At 35.4% G+C, this 23,233-nt stretch overlaps 1 protein-coding gene across 8 annotated transcripts in view; it reads right to left on the reverse strand.

Moving 5' to 3' along the window:
- Positions 1-23,233, reverse strand: part of LOC135219418 (cGMP-dependent 3',5'-cyclic phosphodiesterase-like) — a 690,625-nt gene that overhangs the window by 292,704 nt on the left and 374,688 nt on the right. For all 8 annotated transcript variants that reach the window (XM_064256178.1, XM_064256181.1, XM_064256182.1 and 5 more), the window contains one exon: positions 4,583-4,699. In XM_064256178.1, the coding sequence (XP_064112248.1) occupies positions 4,583-4,699 (117 nt within the window). The remainder of the gene's footprint in view (positions 1-4,582; positions 4,700-23,233) is intronic.

Genomic DNA, 23,233 nt, shown 5'->3' on the forward strand with positions numbered 1-23,233 from the left:
TTATATTGTCGTTGCTCCAGGTTTCATCTCCTCATTGAGAAGAAATCGTTTGAGCGATACTTAGGTATACCTAAGTTTTAAATGTACCTCAGCAGACTTTATAAACTTGACCATAACAATAAAATGATAGCTGGGGCACTCTCTTCTTCCTCAGGTGGTTAGTTCAGTCTAGATTAAGCTGGTTTTGTGCCAGCATGGACACCTTGCTCTTCTGTGGTAAGGAGTTGAAGGGGGATACGAGACATTCTCCCTAAGAAGAAGGTTCAGTAGGCCTTTCTCTCAAGTTAGTATTACAATGGAAGTTCTGTCTAGAGGGCTTTTGCGATTTGTCATGCCACCTCTTTGCTAAGCATTTACTACATAAGTTCTTTCACTCCAACTGGATAGCAACATGCGCATAATGCAGCTCTTCCTACAGTTACTTTGACTTCTGTAATGTTGAATGAATTAGTGATTAGTCCTAAAAAAGCCTTTGGTAGGATTTTTTCCAAATCCATGGTGTCCTAAAAGGTGGCAACACAGCAATTTATGACTGGCAAAAGTTGGTGTTACGATTTAATCGCTTCCTATCTTCCAGATGGACTTAAAAAACGTATGTGTTGCCAAAGAGAGACAGGAATCTATTGATATATTTCCTAGATCTACAGATGGAAAATTCAGTGCATGACAACGTTCGTTCTAAAATAGTTGGAATGTTTTTCTCCTATTTACATGATCATAACATCTGTAGACTTGTGTATCCAGACAAAATTACCAGAATAGTTGTTTCCTTTCCCGGAATTATGACAATTGTAATGCAGACCATAGTCTGAAGACTTCCTTCTCGGTCATTCTCCAAGTCAGTACTATCCTTATTCTTCCCACTGCCAAAGCTCTTGCAATTCCTTTGCAGGTGAAACCGTGTGAGGTCACGTTGAAAGGTTGTGCCATAAACCTGTTACACATTTAACTTTAAAACGCTCTTCATAACGTACTTGGAATTTTTTTCTGTTATTTATGTAGTGATTAATTGAATGATTTATATGAATAATATTCTCCTGAACTTAGTTTTGTAAATTAACGATATACTTTATTAAGAGTTTATTTTGGAGGAATTTGTTATTACAATGGGTAATAAGGGGCGTTAGGGGAATTGTTCAAATTTTGCTTCATTATGATTTATGTCGTTCAGTATATCCAACTTGTTCCTCACACAGTTTTAGCAGTAAAGGAAATGAAAGAATTTTGGCAGAGGAAAGGCCAAGGACATTAATGGCGTCAATCTGAAGGGAAACAACCGAGCAGGAAGTCTTCAGACGATACGTTACATTTTATGATGGTTACAATTTACGGAAAGGAAAAACTATTCGGGCAAATTTGTTCAAAAGATGTTAGCTTTTTTTCCAGTGCTTTGCTGGTCAACATACCTCCAGAGCCAGATGATCATGAGTAGGTTAAAGAGGCATTTCTTAACGTCCGTGTGAAAAACGCCTCGCTTGCACTATCTGATGATCTCCCATAAAACTTTCCAGTTCAATCCGCATCTTTTAAAAAATAAAAGGCATAAGGAAAAATAAGAGACAATTATTGGTTCCCTTCCTCTAATACTAAACCTTTTCTCTACCTGGTTTTCCTTGGACCTGCGCCAGAAAAAGAGAGAACCTTAACGGTGACTCCGATAGCATCATATTAAAGATGACATTAAGGGGTTTTTCTGAAGGCTAAGCGGCAAGTACGTCCTAAGATCCTTCGCCGGCACTTTAGTTGACAGTCCTTCCAAAGGAAAAATTGATCGTGAAGTTGCCGTACCAGAGCCCGAAGGGAATGTACGAGAACAGGAGTTAACGAGTAGGCCTAAGCTCCCTTTAGGTCATCAATTATTCGTTTCCCAGGCCGAGGAAATCTTGTGTAAAGCTGGAGGTCTTTCGAAGCTGTAAAATGGAAGTTTTATGGTCACGTGTTTGTTCTCTAGACAGTTTCCTTTTTCCCTTTCGCTTTTGTTTGCATTGGGAGGATGCATCTGTTTATATTTGTAATTCGATATCAATCCATTTGCACTATAAAAAGGGAGTAATACGTTTTTTATGTGTATGCACTTACATATCAACAGCAATAGACTAAAACAAACAAGGATGTATTTGATCATTTTTGCGACAACAAAACACCATAGGTTTCCAACAGCTCCCACTTCAGGGTAGAGGATTCCATTGTTACAATCTCTTTTTTAAATACAGTGCATTTCTGAATTTGGCAACGAAGGCTAAACTATGCCACACAACCGACAAGAGACGACGGTAATCAACCAGTCCTTAAAAGTGTAACGTTCTTATTTAAACAGTAGGCCAATTGTGATAACTTAGTACACAGGCAGCTCATGATGTAACAGCGCTCGTGATGAAATAGCAGATCTAAGATTTATCTTGTACGGATATCTTTAAAAATGAAGTTGTTTTACAAAGGGTGAATATCTATGTGAAAAAAAAACAAAAGACAAACGATCTGATGAGCACTCTATTTCCTTACAGAGACACCCTAGAGGATAATTCAGTCCGAGATTTTTCTTACTTCAGGTATTATATACTGTGCATATATACACACATATATATAGATAGATACATACATAAATATATATGTATGTGTATATATATATGTATATATATATATATATATATATATATATATATATATATATATATATATTATATATATATATATATATATAGTTTCTATAATGCAATGGAATCAACGGCATAGGTCTCAGACCTCTTCTTCACAGGCAGACAGAGCATAGCATGTAAACAATATTTGCATTCAAAATGGAGTGAAAGTAGCATGCTCAGTCGTGTGTGGATATTTTCATAAGCAGACGTAAACATTACAGGAAGCATTCGGAAATGGTGGCTTTGACGCCATCGCTATAACTTTGATGTTAAAGCTTCGCTTTCCGAGAAATTATGACAATTTGTTGGAAAGTGTTAGTGGGAAAAAGTAGCCGGCAAAAATAGAGACATTTGAGGAATTAACAGTGAATTTCGCTATATAGAATATAATAATAATAATAATAATAATAAAATAATAATAATATAATAATAATAATAATAATAATAATATTTATTATTTCCAATTACGAACCGAGAATTTTGTATAAAAGGTTATTATGACATATAACTACTGAGAGAGAGAGAGAGAGAGAGAGAGAGAGAGAGAGAGAGAAGAGAGAGGAGAGGCCAGTCAATTAACATGATTTCATGCTAATCCTCTCGGGTAATTGTTTTGCGTTAGTAAATTGAGCTTTATTTGGACAGAATGTTATACATGTGGTTTTTGGGATGATTACTATAAAAATTCGTAAAGTTGTTTATTATTATAATAATAATAATAATAATAATAAACCACTTTACGAATTTTTGTAGTAATCATGCCAAAAACCACATGTATAACATTCTGTCCAAATAAAGCTCAATTTACTAACGCAAAACAATTACCCGAGAGGATTAGCATGAAATCATGTTAATTGACTGGCCTCTCTCTCTCTCTCTCTCTCTCTCTCTCTCTCTCTCTCTCTCTCTCTCTCTCTCAGTATTATATGTCATAATAACCTTTTATACAAAACTCTTCGTTTGGTAATAAATAATGCGGAATTACGTGCGATGTCAATGCCATCAATATTGTTACAGAAAATAGTAACTTTCAAGCATTATTTTTTATAAGTTAGTGTTACAGACAATAAAATCAACCATCGATATCGTCTTTTTTTCGTTTGTCAATGTCCCTAAGAGTTCAATCTGACGTTCTTACAAATATCTAATCAATAACAGAGACTTTCCGACTAAAATATATTAATATATTATTTCTTGTAAAACCTGTGACCTGACATTCGAGTACTAAACAACACCTCTACAATCAGTAAATACGGATCATTCTATAATTTTGGATATATAATAAAAAAATGTAAGTCATTATAGAAGAATTACTTCTAATACCGCATGCTACTGCTGCTGCTGATATTAGGAAGATCAGCCTTGATACAAGTAGTAACCAAGACAGTATTCAACAAAGGACCTATAAGGTCTTCCACAGTAATTAGACGAAAGGCCCTGATTTATACTATATAGATTTAGATATAAATTTTTCCATTGGAACTGTCGTAAGAATGGACCGAGGTTATTTTGGGATTCTGGTTATTAGAAAGGGAAAACAGAAGTCATATCCAATATTAAATGCAACCCACCTGCGTGCATTACAATAGCTCAATACTACAGTTGAAGAAAATAAAATAATTGCATCATTTATGTAGCATTCCAGGAACGGAAGCTGGAATTTCAAGTTAATGGCCCTTATGAACTTTTTCTACATGAATAGCGTTCATATTCTAAATTATAATAATAACAACAACAATAATCGAGTAAAGAGGCAGTTTAGCAGCCACCGATCTCGACTACACAATATACAATGATAAATATTCCATCACTTATTTTTTCACTACATTTCCGACCACTTTTGTTCTGAAGTCAACCACTTCGCTTAACTGACTTATTCTGTCCCTGCCAAACTCAAGCTCTGTGACTTAAAATTGCAAAAGCGACTGAGAATGAACACTCACGGGTATCTTGATGGTGCTGGGCAGCAGTTGGTCCCCCAGGACGTGAACCGTCAACTCCTCTTCGTCATCGGAGACCAGAATGAGAAACGCGAGCTCAGCTCCACACCATCGCGAGAGCTGCAAATACAGAATAATAATGTACATAAATAACAAGTAAACTGTGCGCCGAAGTTTCTTCGGTGCAATCGAGTTTTCTGTAGTGTGTAATCAAGGCCACCGAAAATCTATCTATCTTTCGGTGGTCTCGGTATAACGCTGTTATGAGCCGCGGCTCATGAAACTTTAACCCCGGACCGGTGGTGGTCTATCCTATACCGTTGCCAGACGCACGATTATGGCTAAATTTAACGTTAAATAAAATCAAAACTATTGTGGCTAAAGGGCTGCAATTTATTATGTTTGAAGATTGGAGGGTGGATGATCAACATACCAATTTGCTTCCCTCTAGACTCAGTAGTTTTTATATGAGGGAGGACAGAAAAAGTGCGGACGGTCAGACAAAACCATCTTCATAGTTTTCTTTGACAAATAACTAAAAAAACTAGAATAAGTTAACGATATCGGACAAAATTAATTTTAATATTAAAGACAACACTCGGGGGATACCTGAAGTATCCTTGGTACCGAGACCCACAAAAAGACCTCTCAGGGTATTTCCCGAAGAGGAGCCAGAGGCCACGATTCCTCTGAATCGATCTTTTCTGGGGCTTTCTGGAAAACCCACCGACCCAGGTTTAACGAGTGACACGTTACGATATAACAATATCACCAACATGAATCTTGAAAAATCAGTGACAAAAAATGCTGATTTTTAAAACAATGTAGAATTTGGAAAATGTAAAACTCCATAGTACTGCAATCTCAGAGAATAAACGATACATTTTTATAACTGGTTTCAAAACGTTACAACACACTCTTTCCTGTTATAGTCCCGCTTAAGCAACTATTTATCATCAAAAACTACTGCAAGGGTTGTAGCAAAATAATAAAATTCCCAACTGTAGATAACACTAAAATATGCAAATTCTTGCCGATTACGTTTTTCCTAAAAAAAATACTTTAGATTAACAGATCTATTGCTAAAAGTTTTCCAGATGTGTTAAAAGACACTGCAGTAGGGCTTCCGTAAGTCTTCTCCCATACATTTACAAGAAAATAGCTAGGATATAAACTGATTCAGTTTTGAGGATAGACATGGCCTTAAAGCATATTAGCATTTAACATAAGCCTAGTTAAATCTATTTCGAAATTAACTTAAATATATCATATCTGTATACTTTCCCAAATGTAAAACTAAAGGTTTGTGTATATACAAGTACTTAGTTTCATCAACGTACATGACACAATGCTTTCTAATGTACTTTTAACAAAGAGTTTGTGAAAAACTTCACCTGCATACACTGTGTTCAGATACCTTATCTTTAATTTAATTATATCATTGCTGCGGATTTTTGTCGCTGTCAACCTGGTGCTTTTTGCTGATGTGACACCTTGCATTATATAGACCACACATTTCCTATAGCAGACTACATTTTTGCAGTTTTATGCTTTCTTCATTAAAGTGATCTCAAAGATTCTGGCACGACTAATAAACAGTAAAGCAAAGCCACGACAACCGTGTTCTTCATATCCATTTATTTATCAAGAGCAGTAAAATGTATAATATTACACATAGAACACTGCTATAGTCATACAGTCACGCCTACCATTCCCAACATAACATGAATATACATATTACATGCGTGTGTGTGTGTGTGTGTGAATGTGTCAAAGTGTGTGCATTGGCTGTTAGCGAATTTTAAATTTTAATTCCATCTCAAGAAAACATTACATCGGGAAATAATAGATAAAACATACAGCTGAAGAATCCTTTCAATAAAGGATCAGTATGAAATGACCTTATAAATGCCTTTATGTAATGCATTTGTACGATAAGTAATTAAATCTTCGTTTCGCAAGATCTTTTTTTATTAATCGTAAACGTCTTCCAGAATACAGACGATTCTTCCAAGAAACAAATTCAATGAAAATTTTTTAACAGACTCACTTTTTCCTAGCTACAGATATATATATACATATATATATATATATATATATATATAGATATATATATATATATATATATATATATTCACACATATATATCTATATTATATGTATATATATATATCATATATATGTATATATATATATATATATATACATCTATAATATTCGATCATATCTGTATATATATATAATATATATGTGTATATATATATATCTATATTTTCTATCATATATAAAGTATAATGTTGGTGTGTTATATATATATACTATCTATGTGTATCCTAATCGATATATATATATAAATATATATATCTATTTATATATTATATATATATTTATATATATATATACATATCTATATATATATTATATATAAATTATTATATATTATATATATATATATATATATATATATATATATATATAGCAGGAAAAATGACTAACATTTTATCATATAAATATTTACTATATATATATAAAAGATCTTTTATATGATATATATATATATATATACATACATACATATACATACATATGTATAATTTCTTTTTCTTAGATAAATTTCCGAGTTATGGAAACAGAGCGAATACAGCCAATAAACCAAGAGGAAGGATTTTAAAATCGAGTAACTCCCTTGTCTACAATCTCTCCAAGTCAGGAGAGAAGAGGGGAGATCCAATATGTTATCTTGTCGAAATATAAACTAGGAACTTGAAAATAAAATAGTTTTTCCTTTATACACTGACGAATGAAAGCGACGAATTTGTTCAGTGTGATTACAAAACCGCATCAATGGTAGAGCCAAGGTCTTACTATATTATATTACATTATTATAATTTACATTATATTCTATTTTTTTATACTATATTATATTGCAACAACACATAAAGCAACACTAAGGTAAAAACGCTACTTAAACTAGATGCATTTCACGACAGATTTCACTTTCCACTAAATGCTTTCAAAGCACCGTCAAAGCCAAGTTTATCTAGAGATTTTTAATAAACATAAAAGGACAAAATCTCTTTAGTGTCGTTGGTTGCTTCGTTTTAAATTTTTTGCCAAGCATGGATTTGCATTTTGTAATATTCATTACAAAATGAAAGTGTTACTAACAAAATTACTCGTGAAATGTCGTCCGAAATCACTCTAAGGGAGGAAAAGTTTCTACCTTTACAAATATCAGTTTCTTCATTCCTTTTATTTTTCTTTTACACCAAGACCGTGAACTGTGCAGAAATTAATACTCGAGTACCATAACTCTCAAGGTGATTGCAGGTTTCCAAGTCTTTCATGGAACACAACACAAAGCAATATACAATGACCATATCTTTGAGTAACAGATAAAAGTAATAAAGTTACAATTTAAGAGGAATTAATATGGAACTGGCAAACAATACTGTTACCCAAGTACAAATAAAATGTTTAGAGGAGAAAGAATGGAAGAACACGAGAGAGAGAGAGAGAGAGAAGGCAACAGCAAAGCTTAGGGCTGGAGAAAGGTGGTGGAATGGTAACTTCCCGACGTAACGCTATCAAGTTTAGCACCCGAGATAAGATATCTGCTAAAAATAGCAGCTCCTATACGTCCATCAACTAAGAATCATACGTGAGAGGTAATTTACTAAATTTTATGCCCAAATTCATACGATCTGTAAAAATACAATGGCTAACATTTGATGAACTCTTGAACCTCTCGTCTTTCTATTTTTTTTTATAAGATTTCAGATGGAAGCCACGTATCTTAATTTGCGGCGCGTGCCTCCACACCTGATTTCGATCCTGGGACAGAAGCGATAGAATCACTATTTAGAAGAACGAATTATGGGGTTAATGGTCTCGCCGAAATTACTGTAATGATCTTTAAGACAATCGGAACAGAATTTACCATAACATTCATGTTATTCGTCTTCGATTACAAGTTAAATGAAAATGACAACAATAACAAAAACAATCATCACATTAGTGACGCATCCACAACTAATTATGTCCAACCGTTCGTGGTCATGACAAAACCTTTAATGCGTGCGTGTGCGTGTGAGCGCGCGAGTGTGTGGCTTGTGAGAATGAAGATACTCATCAGCGTCAAGGGATGAACTGTCAGGTAAGTTTCCATGAAGATTAATATCCGAGGCGAATCCCCATGAACTTTCCTTTATGAAGAATGGCAGTGACGTGGCTTTCCTTGGGGAGAGACCGACTCAAATGACTTAGAGAAGTCAAGCAATGCAAATCACTCTTAATTCTACAGAGATATACATAAAAACATTGCCATTAACCTCATCATTTCTGTTTCCTTTGGATCCACTTCACATTGAAAGCCTTGGATTTCGAAAGGAAAATAAAGAAGTCATTATCTTTCTAACTCGAGGCTCGAACCGGGGCGGGATAGAAGACTAGGTTGGTGTTTACATCATGACACCGTCAAGAAGGATAAGATTACTAAACCTACTGTCATCATGGACGGCTTAATGTTATCCTTTGCCTTTTCTTCCATAGAATCATTTACCTATATCGTGTTATAATAAAGAGCATAATCACTAAAATTCACAAAAACGAATGGCAGCCTCTCATGAGAGGGTGCCAGCAAAGCCATGACAACCGTGACGATGGCGTAATGAATTTCAACTGCATTGTCCTTAAATGAGCAACGCTTTTGAGGACCGACTCTGGAAAAGACAGCAACACCAGGCCAGCATTTAAAATGAGAATGGAGTCCATTACTCGGTGAAACAATTTTCCCAGTGAAACAATTTCCTTAAGTAACTTGTTCCTTTTACTTGTTGGAAACAAAAATGTTCTCAATCAATAACTGGCCCCCAAAAAAGGTCAATCGATGTAAAACAGGAAAGGAGGAATGCAATTACATAAAAAGAACTGTTTTTAACAAGATTTTTTCATTTCTAATGTAGACGTAATACGTGTGGGGAGTAAAATAGATACCCAGCGATAAAATCCAATAAACAAGTTAAAAAATGCATTTGGCGCAATCGACTTTCCTGTACAGCGTATAACGAAGGCCACCGAAAATAGATCTATTTTTCGGTGGTCTCGGTATAATGCAGTGTGAGCCGCGGCCCATGAAACTTTCAACCACGGCCCGGTAGTGGCGTGTCCTTTAGCGGTGCCAGACGTACGATCATTGGTAAAGTCAACCTTAAATAACATCAAAACTACCGAGGCTAGAGAGTTGCAATTTGGTATGTGTGATGGTTGGAGGGTGGATGATCAACATACCAATTTGCAGCCTCTAGCCTCAGTAGAAGTGAAATATGTTACTCATGTTGTAACACTTGTTTAAATGACTAGATAACCAATACGTATCAAATATAAATGACCATGGCGATACAGCTGAATTAATTCATATGCATAAAATTTAAGTATATTCAACATTATTCGACATATATATTCTTTTGTTTTTACTTAGGAAAACTTCGTATTTTGACAAAGAAATAAGTAAAAATACATTTATAAACAAACAATTGAAAGTCAGTAATCGTAAACCCCCTAAGCCATAACGACAATTAACGGAATATATATATCGACGATTATCCGAAATTGTGCAATTATACCCAATTAGTGATATTAAAGAGAAAACATTTAACGTTACATGACCACCGATACTTAAACTGTAATAAACATATATTTTATTGCTGAATTGTTTATCCTAACCTTGCAATGGACGGCTAGAGAGAAATACTAGTTGATGATTAAAACTCCACGGTAAAGATCACCCAAATTTAACTTAATGTTTGGCACTCCCATCTACAATACTACAGTATTCGGATATCGTACAATATATATGTATAATATATATATGTAATATATATATATATATATATATATACATACATATATATAATATATACATATGGGTAGAACAGCTCGGGATGAAGAAGTATCTGCTAAACTTCATAGCATCATTCTGAATTCACTTTCCATGAGAATCAAATCCAGCAGTATAATTTTAATAGCAGGAGAATCTGTTAAAAACACTGCAGAAATTTCCTAACCATACTGGTAAATATAACCGGATTAGAAGTCATTTCCTATGCAGTTTAGCTCAGAGCCTAACAAGGTAATTAGCTGAATTCTGCATGAAAGCTATTGAATATACTGTAATTAACTACAACTTTTGATGGTTATGGTATATAAGGGCCCATGCAATGCATAGTATCTTAGTAAACAGGTAAGGCCAAAGTAACCACATACATCAAACTTCCACCAAAGCTTAAAAACCGGTTTACTGGTGTACCTTGGCTTCCTTTCTAGTTACTTAAACCCTTAATTCATTCTTTCCTTTCTCTTGCTGTCTTCGGGCCAGGGCTTCATAAGGTCATCTGGTTACCCTTCCCCACTTGCCCTTACATTTACAAACATAAAAAAATAGAAAATGATACAATAAACAGAACACAGAACAACTACAACAGCAGCTTGAAATTATTGGCGTTTCCAGTCAGCATGAAAACCTACACTATATTCCTGATTCCACGGCTATTGCCTATATGCTAATAATATGAGCATGTGGCCCAGTCCGGTTAAGGGAATCAATCGTCGAGCAGAGAGAGAGAGAGAGAGAGAGAGAGAGAGAGAGAGAGAGAGAGAGAGAGAGAGGAGGAGGAGGATGGAGGATGAGGATGGGCGTAATTAGTATAATGGTACACGCAATTTGCATACATATGAGATACAGTGCGTATCTCTCTCTCTCTCTCTCTCTCTCTCTCTCTCTCTCTCTCTCTCTCCCAAATTACTAGAGAGGAACAAATACAGATCTAAAGTATCTCAACAAATACTGCATGTACGTGTGTACTTATATGTGTTTGTGTCAAGCAAAAACTCTCCATGTTCAGGCAGCGTGAGAAATAAAGAAGTTATTCAGTCTAGAGTTATAAGCAGTTACGTTTAAAATGTGACGACGTCCATCCGAAATATTTTGAAACTAAATCAAATTTACATAGAAAGTTAAAAGTATGTCTGGATCAGCGGAATAAACTACAGAAATTCGATTGCAAAACAAACTCAGCAGCATACTTATGAATGTATGCATGTTTGGAAATACCAGTCAGGAATACAAATTAGTAAACAAACATGCATATACAAACACACAAACACTTCTATATGTGTGTGCGTTTGTGCTTGTCAGTTGCATTCCCACTCACGATTACTTTTCATGAACAAACAAAACTGATTCGTTTTGCAATCCAGCTAACCATGGCCATATAATTCAATCAAATTCTTCATTGCATATCAGTTTTAAAGAGTAAATGCGAGGGGGGCGGGCATCCGAATACCATGTTATATCCCGCCCCTGAAAACAAAAACAGAGAGATGAAAACAGGAGGAATGGTGGGGTTAAACCACCAATCGTCAAACCCTCAACCTCTTATACGAGGAGAAAATATTATAAAAAAAATAAACTGGAACTGAATCCCAACGCTTGGCAGAGGGGAGGAAACAGACTGAACCTTAGCTGTTAACACTATTCAGTGTGCATCCAGTTCACCAGTTAATATCTCTGAAGCTTATCTACTGAAAATCAACCGGTCGTCTTTATATAACTCCTCATCATAAATCACACCCAAGTTGCCTTTGTTTTGTTCGCAGATAAAAACTCCAACATCTGTTTTAGCACGAAGCGCAAAAAACGAGTTTTTAAAATAAACATTACTAAAACCAACAAGATGCAATTCTGCAATATAATCCAACGAGAATATGCAGGATGTTGTGAGTTTTCCATTTTCCGCTTTCGTGCTTTTTCGCATCCATAAAAGATGACGATAATATTCGTCGAGAAATACAACTCTAGTTCTCCTTTACTCGATTGCAACGCATTTCCCTTCTCGTTATACTGAACTGATTCTCTGTTCCTTCATTGGCCATTACCTTCGCACTGCGGTTGGAAAGCGACGCGCCTCGTTTATTTACCAGCTGGTTCTCTCTTCTCAAAAATAATGTCTTCTTGAACTTGATACTTCTTCACGGTCACTGCCTATGCATCAATGACGTCATTACCAAGATAATATTTTTTAAAAATATGAAAACTTAATATTGATATCTTCAGGTTGACTGGCTTGTAACTTGAGTTTTCATCGGACGGTTAAACAGACCTATATTCAGAAAATTAACGACCCAGTTTCAATTAATTGGGTAAACTCTCTTATAAGCGCTGCGTAGGAGGACGCTTCTGATTTCAGTTTAACGTAAACTAAAATGTATTACTATTCAAATGCAAACGAGGCACTTTCGATGACTTTCGAGAACTTTCTTTTGTTTACCAAGTTTCAAAGCACACAAATAAATCCAAATATATCACCGGCATTTCCATACTTCACCGTGTTGCCAATGACCTTTAAACAATCCTGATGGGTAAATTTTATGGAAATTCTGGCGAGGAACAGCGCAGGATACAGAACCTTTCTTTACACTCCTACGTTATTGAATTACTTCCATCACTGTCTACCCGTTTTAATGCAATGTATCACGCACATATCATACATTAATTACCTAACGAAACACTGAGTTATTTGTGATAGAACACAGTGCAAAAAAGGAAGTCTACTTAGTTGCTTTTTATATCATGCCTTCCCATTTCAAATAACTGAACACTCATAGCGATTACCGAAATAGTGCGAATTACTTCTTTTCTAGTTTTTTCTTTCTGCGATATTAAATTGCTGGAGCAATCTCCTCGGCCAATAACCTACGCAGTAAAAGGACTAGGTCCAGTTTTCATTAAACCCTCAAGTGTCTCACCTCCCACGCTGGGTATAAATTAACTGAAGTGTTCTTGAACGTTGGTCGACCAGAGAACAAAAGGTATCCATCTATGCAACCACTTGACCTCAAGGGGAAAATTTAAAGATGAACCAATTATAAGGTACTGATGCCTCTTGACACTTATAGGTAACCCCCCCCCCCCTAACCCGCCGGCCCCGTCTCTCTCTCTCTCTCTCTTCTCTCTCTCTCTCTCTCTCTCTCTCTCTCTGATTGCCACTTTGATACAGACCAACCATCTGAAGATAAAGGAGGACCTAGAATACTTTCCAAGGTTCATAATTAGGTAAACTAAACAGCGCGTGAAACTGCGATGACAACTTTCCCTTTTATTCGTCTAAAATATTTATAAAACTCAATAAATTATTCAAAGAATGTCCTACAAAATCATCGATGAAATATTTACCTCCTATAGACAAGTTCAACCGAGTGAATTTCCGATAAATATGTCACCTTGTTCCTACATGAGGATAAAACTTTCATTTACATGATCCAAGCGTCACAGTAAAGTCAAAATCAAAGTTTCATCCATCAAAGCCATTTATTTATTTATTTATTCATTTATTTATTTATCTATCTATTTACCTGCTAAAAGGCAAATGCTTTTTTTTAATTTCTCGCCTTGAGCATCTGAGCATCTAAATCTCCCTGAGAATATTATGAGGCTAGTGAATCATCAGTTAAAATGAAGGAAATCAGCTATGTGATGACCTAAGTCAAAAATACGTCTTTAACATAAAAGGTATTCATAAAATATGTTACAGTACTTTTAAATGAATCAAATATTCATTGCCTTTGCTGCTAGAACGGTCGATGGGCAAAATGAAACGAAAATAATGTCCCAACTCCAAAAGTTGAGAACTGCTTACATTGAAATAAAGTTAAAACTCTACTTCATTGCTATTCAAGAACTAAAATTGTTATGACAGTGAGGACAGTTTTAAGAGTGAAAGGATAAAAGACACGGAAAAATAGAAGAAAAGAAAATGTATATATACAGTGTCCTCCTCCAAAATTCAATATTGAAGAACCAACGGTGCTTGCAAGTGAGATCACTATCATGTCAAAAGTGCTGACATGAGAATGGGGAAACATCCTATAAAAGTGACGATCGCGCTAATTACGCTGAAGTTCGAAAGAACATAGATCGACGTCATAATAACGTCTCTTATTACATATTTCAGGTTAGATTTAACTGTTATTAAATTTGCCTTTTAAATTTCGAACACAGCTTCCTCCAAAAGCAGCAGGGTTTAAATAAGTTTTATTTAGATTTATAATAAATAATAATATAATAATAATAATAATAATAATAATAATAATAATAATAATAATAATAATAATAATGAAGTAATTTAAAATACATGCATACGATCACCCTGTTAACATTTCTAAAGGTAAAAACAGCGCCATTACAGAAATAGGTAATTTACAAAAATGAGTAAAACATGCAAATCAGTTTTCTGTACAGTGTATAATGCTATATAAAAATCTCAGCCACGGTCCACGAAACTTGCAGCAACGATCATAGCTAACTTTAACCGTAAATAAAATCAAAACTACTGAGGCTAGAGGGCTGCAATTTGGTATGTTTGATGATTCGAGGGTGATGAACCAATACACCAATTTGCGACCCTCTAGCCCCTGCAGTTGTTAAGATCTGAGGGCGGACAGAAAAAGTGGGGAACGGACGGACCAATAGCTACCTCAATAGTTTTCTATAACAGAAAGAAAAAAAAAACTCGAGAAAAGATATAACCGAACTCAAAATATTCTAGACAAAGGAAGCTGCAACGCAGACGAGCAGGATGCACAACAGAATATGAGGGGAAAAAAAGAGAGGTCGAAGGAAAACGAGGAATGTATGAGGAAGGCGAGGAAGAAATACGATCGGGGTCCAGGGACAATGGGGTGGGGGGGGGGGGGGGGGGGGGGGGGGTGCAGGGGAGGGGGTTGACAGACCGAAGGAGGGAATCAGCTGTGGATTTATGGCCTGCAGCAGGTCACTTCAGGAGGAAGGATGGCAGGCCGGGACCTCCAAGGCCAAGATGATCTCGCTCGACATGTTAACACCATTAACGTCTCTCTCTCTCTCTCTCTCTCTCTCTCTCATCTCTCTCTCTCTCTCTCTGCCCGATCCCCATAACCTTGGTGCTAAAAAGCTTAGGAAAATAAACCGGGTGGAAATCTCTCTCTCTCTCTCTCTCTCTCTCTCTCTCTCTCTCTCTCTCTCTCTCTCTCTCTCTCTCTCTTCCTTCGATCACCATAACCGTCGTTATGGACAAGAAGAGGAGCGAGAATAGAAGTAACAACATGAAGTAAAAACTGCCACTCTACAGGAAGAGGAGGCGGATTTCGAAAATATCCAGAATTCTGCAAGGAAAAGTTTTAGGGTGTAAGAAAGGACTTGAGTCCCCTGATCCCTATTTAAAGAAAAAAAAAAAAGGGTCTGATATAGCCTCAAAAAAAAAAAAGAGAAAATTTTTGGAAATAAGAATGAAGATAGCCATTTTCCCTGAAGGCAAGAATGAAAGTAAATCAGGTGAAAGCAATTGTGGAAATCCATAATGGATACGAAGAATCTTAGAAAGAAATATTTCCAGAAAGGAAGCCAAGGAATACTGCAAATAATACTATAATAAAAAATGGTCTGACTTTCGGGAGGTGAAGTAAATGCAGACGTGTTAATATAACCCAGATATAACCATGACGCTAATTTTCAAGGCGATGTACATTAAAAAAACGGAAGATGATTTACTCCCACAATTTTTCCATAATATAACTAAACATATAACATATATATACATACATATATATATACTCGTATACATATATATGTGTGTGCGTGTGTGTGTGTGTGTGTGTTTAGTTAATATCATAGAAAAATTTTAGGAGTAAATCATCTTCCAGTTATATATAAATAAATATGTATATTACTAGAAGTACTTATCAATACTTCTCGCTTGCCCTCGCCATGTTTTCCTTTTGAAAAGTCCCAATCTGAGCTCAAGGAGAAGAGCCTTCTGCTACTTCCTGTTTTCAAGTTTGAATCTGACAATAGATCCGTCAAGTTCAAAAGTACCCTTCCACTATACACGTCCTACGCCTCGCTAAAGCCTTTCTTTAATTTACCTCTATGATCTGCTGGCCGAAGATCTTTAATTCTAGAGAGCCCTTTGTTCTTCGGATACACGCGAACCGATGTCTAACGATATTCGCGCAATAGTGAACTCTCTTACCTGACATGCCCGAAGCACTGAAATCCGGTAGTTTGGGGAGGTCATAAAAGGCTAGGACAGAGGTCAAGCGAGAGAGACGCAGACTGAACGCCAGCGAAGGAGCACGTAGCCTGTGGCTGGGAGCCTCCCTATCCAAGAACCCCTCCGAGTATCTACTTAGAAGTCCACTTGATAGAGCCTCTATTGATGTTGATTCAAATTCCACTCATAATTTAAGGATAATTTAAGGAAAAGTCTGATTAGAAGGTTCTTCGGTCCAATGTTCTTATTCTCATTTCCGTTCCTTTCTTGTTCGTGTGCTAAGACCCGCTGATTCATTGTTGATATCACTCAATCATTAGTACTTATCAGTAAATTGCCTGATCATAAAGTGACGTCAGCCAGCTTAAGTCTTTGGCAATTTCCCTTTGTACATTTAGATTTTGTTTTAATTTATCGAGTGCTGACATGACCTTTCTCTACGTTTACAGAAAGGCAGTAAATACCGCTGTATCTTCCATCTGCTCCACTGTGCCCACATGCAACAATCAAGCCCTCAAGCAATTTAATTAATGATTGCACCATTGTTTTGGCACTCCAGTTATTTAATTCTCGTGTCAGTTAACATCATAAGAGCCAAGATCGAATGTAGATAACTCTGTGTAATTCACTTTTCTAATTAATGTAAATGAATTAAATCAAGACTCAGGATTTCTCAACACACTCCTTTCCCAAATTAAAAGTACAATTTTCCTATGTGAGTCTTAATCCCCAGTCAGATTCATCGATGCCAAGGTAAAGAGTAAAAGATATATATATATATATATATATAGATAATATAATTATATATATATTATATATATATATATCGTATATATACTATATATATATCTATATATCTATATATATATATATATATATATATAATCTTATTAATATATCTATATAAATATATATATATATATATATACATATATATATCCACACCAACACACCCAACCACCACACCACACTATAGATATATACTATTACATTAATATATATATATATTATTATTAATATATATATATATAATATATATATATATATCATATATAGCTAATATAATTATATATATATATATATATATATAGGATAATATAATAATATTATATATACACACACATTCCACACACATCATATATATACATATATATATATATATATATATATATATAGTATATATATATACACACACACAAGAATACAGCTGAAAACATTTCGTATTTCTATATACCTTCTACAGCATAATATTTCGCTGCATCCTTGATGGGAAATTATACGGATAGAAAGGCAGCGTGGCGTGGTTTTAAAATGGTCAGGCAACATTTCAATTCAACAAAAGACTTCTGTTCACAAGAGAAACATCTCTTAGCATGAGACTTGTTCCATGAAACTTTAAAGAAGTTTCACAGTATAAGGTTTCAAAAGAACATCTCTCGACAAGACAGGAGACTTTTAATTCGAGGGAATATCCTTCGCATTAGATGCAAATTGAACGACGTGACGTATATCCGGGAAAAACGGCGTCGCATGAATAACCCATGACGATAGTCCCCTTCGTCCCCTCTTCCACTTCCTCTTCCTCTCACTCTCCCTGCCAACCATTTCACCTTTTTCGGCCTCTTATTTCGTCCGCTTCCTTCCACTCTTCATTGTTCATTTCTTGACTCCCATTCGCCCGTCCAGATATGAAACAATTCGAAAGGGATTTCTTGCAATCGCGTCACAAACAAAGATTTCGACAATATGTGTTCCAATATTATCCATTGTGTGATAACGCCAATGGCATCGACAGCGATCATTCTATTATTATAAACTTTTTATTAATTCCTTGCAATTGTAAGCAGGATCAACAAAGGAAAGAAAAATCTAACATTAAAAATCACAAAGAACAGTTGTATTATTGATGATCTTATACATGACAACTACGCACCTAATGCGATCCATGGTTCTAGTCTTTTGGTTATGTACACAAAGTTCATTAAACGGTAAAAAACAAATAAATTTATATGAATAACAAGAATAAACGATATTAGCGACACCCAAAAGGAGAAATGTTATCTTTAACTGAAAGAAATTTAAAACATAAAGGCAAGAAATTATAACACCTCCTGTAATCAAGACTTTAGCCATAGTAATATATGATTAAGTATACCTGGCAAGTATCGAGATAAATCAGAATATATATAACATTTCTACCTACCCATAAAGAATAGCAAAATAGCAACAGAATTTGAAAGATACAAAGACACTGCTCTGCAACAAGACTATTAATATTCATGTCATGCATGTATATAATGACAAAAAGGCACGCAATGCCAACATGCATTACATTAAAAAACGGAAGGACGTACCTTTCCTTTACAACATTTCTCAAAATTTATTGCTAAGGCCGGAAAACGTTTTTTGTTCTTTACATTCATTTAATATAATACATCAGTAAAACCTAGACCTGAATGGGTAAAAGGAGAGAGAGAGAGAGAGAGAGAGAGAGAGAGAGAGAGAGAGAGAGAGAGAGACTCTTCCTTTCAACATTTACCTATATTTTTTGCTACAGTAGTGACTAGATTCTTCTGCTGAACTATCTTATCTTTAAACGAGAGAGAGAGAGAGAGAGAGAGAGAGAGAGAGAGAGAGAGAGAGAGAGAGAGAGAGAGAGAGAGAGAGAAACCAGAATCGCAGACAGAGACAAAGGACCCCTCCTTTCCTAACCCGAAGCTTTAACGGAGGCCGCTGCATATTACTTGCTTTAAGATACCTCTCGCATGAATATCAGTTGCAGCCTAACTCTTCCGGGATACGGAAACAAGAGATGAATTTCAGCGCAAACCCAATATTGTAAGGGATGAAATGTGACCCAACACTGCTGGGCGAGGAGAGGTGAGGCAGGGAGGAATAAAGACGGATGGTCATTTGATACGAACGCATTTGCATTGCCGTAGATTCAAATGGGATCCATGAGCAAGAAATTGAAATGGCCCCTTTACTAAACGACCCAACATAAATGCCAACAACATTTACTTAAACGTTTATAAAACTTTATGTGAACTGTATTTGCAATTACAACAAAACCGTCTCAAACGATACAGAAATTCAACAGTTCAACGTATACAACTTTATTTTGCAAAAGTCTATGAATCTATGGCAACGCCCCTCCCAACAGACACACATACCAAAGCATTTTTCTTTCACACTCAGCAAGAATTTTCTGATAAACTGGTAACCCCAGACCCTTCTCCACCATGGCTATGATCCACTACAGTTAACTGAATATAGGGCACATAACTAGTTTTTGGGTCAATAGCCCACAATGGATTTTTTTCAGGAAAAAGATAAGCACTTCTGCCTACCTGATTTACTACACATGACTAGCTGGCAAGTTGGATAAGCGAGAATGCTACCACTAGACATTAGAGTATACATACCACAATACACACACACACACACACGTATATATATATATATATATATATATATATATATATATATATATATATATATATATATATATAAGGGCCGGAGCTGGGGCAGGGGCAGAGAATATATCATGAATGAAGTACTAGGGAAAGGCATCCTCATCCTATGCCTGAGAATGCCCTCTTTAAACTTGGTGGAATTGGTTATCAAAAGATTGTTTTTTGTTAAGGGCCCTAACACGGCGACAAGAAATTTGGTTAATTTATAATGAGACGTATTCCGCGAGGAGAGGATTGACAGCAAGGATTTTTCCATCTTAGACCGACTCCAGAACAACAACGACCTAACTATCTTGAATCCATAATTATCAAAAAGACTGTACCGGCGTTAAACACCCAATCGTCCTCTGCAAAACTGTTTATAGCATAGTTTGGGCAACTGGTTTGCCTTACTCTTTTTATTTTTGTTAGTCTTGCTCTTTCTTCCATATAGCTAGGTGCGTGTTTAAGATTTTATTGAAGTCCTTTACTTATGATTTGTTTGGCTTTGAAAGTACGGTTTAATTTTAACCGCTTTTACTTTATTGAGAGCTGTTGCCAGCACATTTTACCATAAACCTAATTTTGAGTTTTAATGTTGACAAATTATATTTTTTAGCCATGAAAATGCGACTTGGAATTCGTCGCGAAAAGTCGGCATTGAAATAAACTGTCAAAGGATTAGGATGCCTTCCCTAGTACTTCCTTCATGATATATATATATATATATATATATATATATATATATATATATATATATATATATATATTTATATGTGTGTGTGTGTGTGTGTGTGTGTGTGTGTGTGTGTGTGTGTAAGATTGACAACACCCATGACCCCGGAAAAACAAAATGTTCCAAATTCATTTAGGAAATCAGTAATCCAGACTATTCCCTGGACTGATGGAATGCCAGATACCAGATACCTGACCTTTGCGACCAACATGCAGGATAAAGACCAACGCCCCCCCACCAACCAACCCCTCCGCTCCGTGAGCAACAGACATGAGCAGTAAAATCATAACAAACTAGATTGGACAAGTTGACAGAAGATGAAGCTGGACGCTGATATGATTCATTCGTCTCCAAAATTTTGATTCAGTGGCCCGGGCTACGTCAAAGGATTTCAGTATATCAAGGTTTACTAAAATAAGAAAAGAGGGTCGCATTTATTCCAGTTCTTCATATCCCCCATTCTTCTTACTAATATAATTTTACCTTCTACTAAAATCAAGAGCACTGAAATAAAAGAGTAAAATCCTCCGCAATTTATTGTCTCGAGATATCAAAACCAACCAAGTTTCCTGGAGCATCCTCAGCTCTCATCATAATAATGGATGCTGACCAGCCCCTTGATAGCTCTCGGCATACATTGTAATATAATTTATTATGTCTATTTAACAACGTTCTTTTGGGCATTCTCCATTACTATTAATATAATCTTATTATTCTCTAGTTCTATCAATGATTTCTGTTAAATAACATACCACAAAACAATAGCGTCAAACTAACCATGACTTCAGTTCACTTACTATTTACAGACGTTGATTTCAGCCACTCACATATGAACACCAGTAATTACCATCTTTCGAAACAGCATGCAGCACTTTAATCATCTTGATATAAATTACTGCTGACTAACGGTTGACAAAGTATTAATTCTCTTCAGCACACAACATCTGTATCTTTAAAACAAAGACATTACAAGCAAGGTACGTAATATCACACCCTTATGCGTAGCATGAACTGGTGTAGTTTCATTGCAACGACACTAGATGGCAGGAGTAAACGCCTGACATTTTATGCCATATTACACAGAGTCTTTCCTCAAAGTAATTCTTTGAAAATCTTTTCAAATTACACGACAATAAAGTCACTTTTTCTCGTGCAGCTAATCAAATTGTGATTTTCGTAACATAATTATCCGAATTACTGTTGATTTTGGTTAGTAGCAAAATTTCAGAAAAAAACAAACGGAGAGCATTAAAGCACAATATTATTTCTGTTATGCCGAATAACGTTTCAAACGAATAATTATTATGTGAAGAATTTATATAACTATGTGTAAATCGCAAAATAAATTCTCAAAAAATTCGCATAGCGTAAAAACAATAAATGTAAACAAATCCAAAAGAAAATAAGATCGTAATGACACAAATAATGTACGTTGTCAAGCAAGAAACGTCAAATATTACTTTGGTACAAATTTTGTGTTCGACAAGATTGCTGCAGCAGAGTCGAAATTAACTTGCGTCTCCTCGATAGCCGGATGGCTTCAAAAAAGCCCAAGGGAGCAAGGTATATAGAATTTAAAAAATTAAAATATATAGTCAACAAATTGAAATAATTGCTGTACGTATTCAATAATCTAATATATTACATTGTAATCAAAGAGAAATACATACTGTACATGGCAGTCTAGGAAAATTACTGTGTATAGTTAATAATATCAGATGTGCTGAACATAGTTGAATAATCTAGGATGTGCAGTACTCCAAATAAAAACTTAACGCAAGTACTATATACAGTCAACAGTCGTTGGAAGTATCATAGGTAGCCAACAATCTAGGATAATTACCATGGAAAAGTTAACCCTGTAAAAGATGCATTTTATAAACCAGTAGTCAACGATTTTACGCAAGTCCTCTACGTGGCAACCATGAGGGTTAAGTATAACTACTGTGAATTTCAGGGCCGTGTCTAATTGATTTTCGTCGATAACGTCTTACCAAAGCATCGGATATGGATCGTATTTTGAAAGAAGATATTTGAAGCCACAGCCTAATAGGGAAAAATATGGAGTGATGTCTAAAGTTGATAACCAAGGCACTTATCGGAGTATATAAAAGAATTTTAAATGGAAACTTAGCTAAATTTAGCAGGCTCGTAGATAGAGACTAGTAATACGTCATTACTAAAGGCCCTCCTACGCATTGATACTTAAGTATGACGTACTTTACTGGAAACCCTGCCCATATACTTTATGAATGAAGACTCAGATGTCGGTAGTAGTAGTAGTATATGGAATTTTATTATTGTCTTCAACAGTTTTTCCAAATTTACATAATCCGACACTCTAAATCCGCACTATATCCTACTTCTCTCTCTCTCT

This window comes from Macrobrachium nipponense, chromosome 1 (assembly GCF_015104395.2).
Source record: "Macrobrachium nipponense isolate FS-2020 chromosome 1, ASM1510439v2, whole genome shotgun sequence".
NCBI lineage: Eukaryota > Metazoa > Arthropoda > Malacostraca > Decapoda > Palaemonidae > Macrobrachium > Macrobrachium nipponense.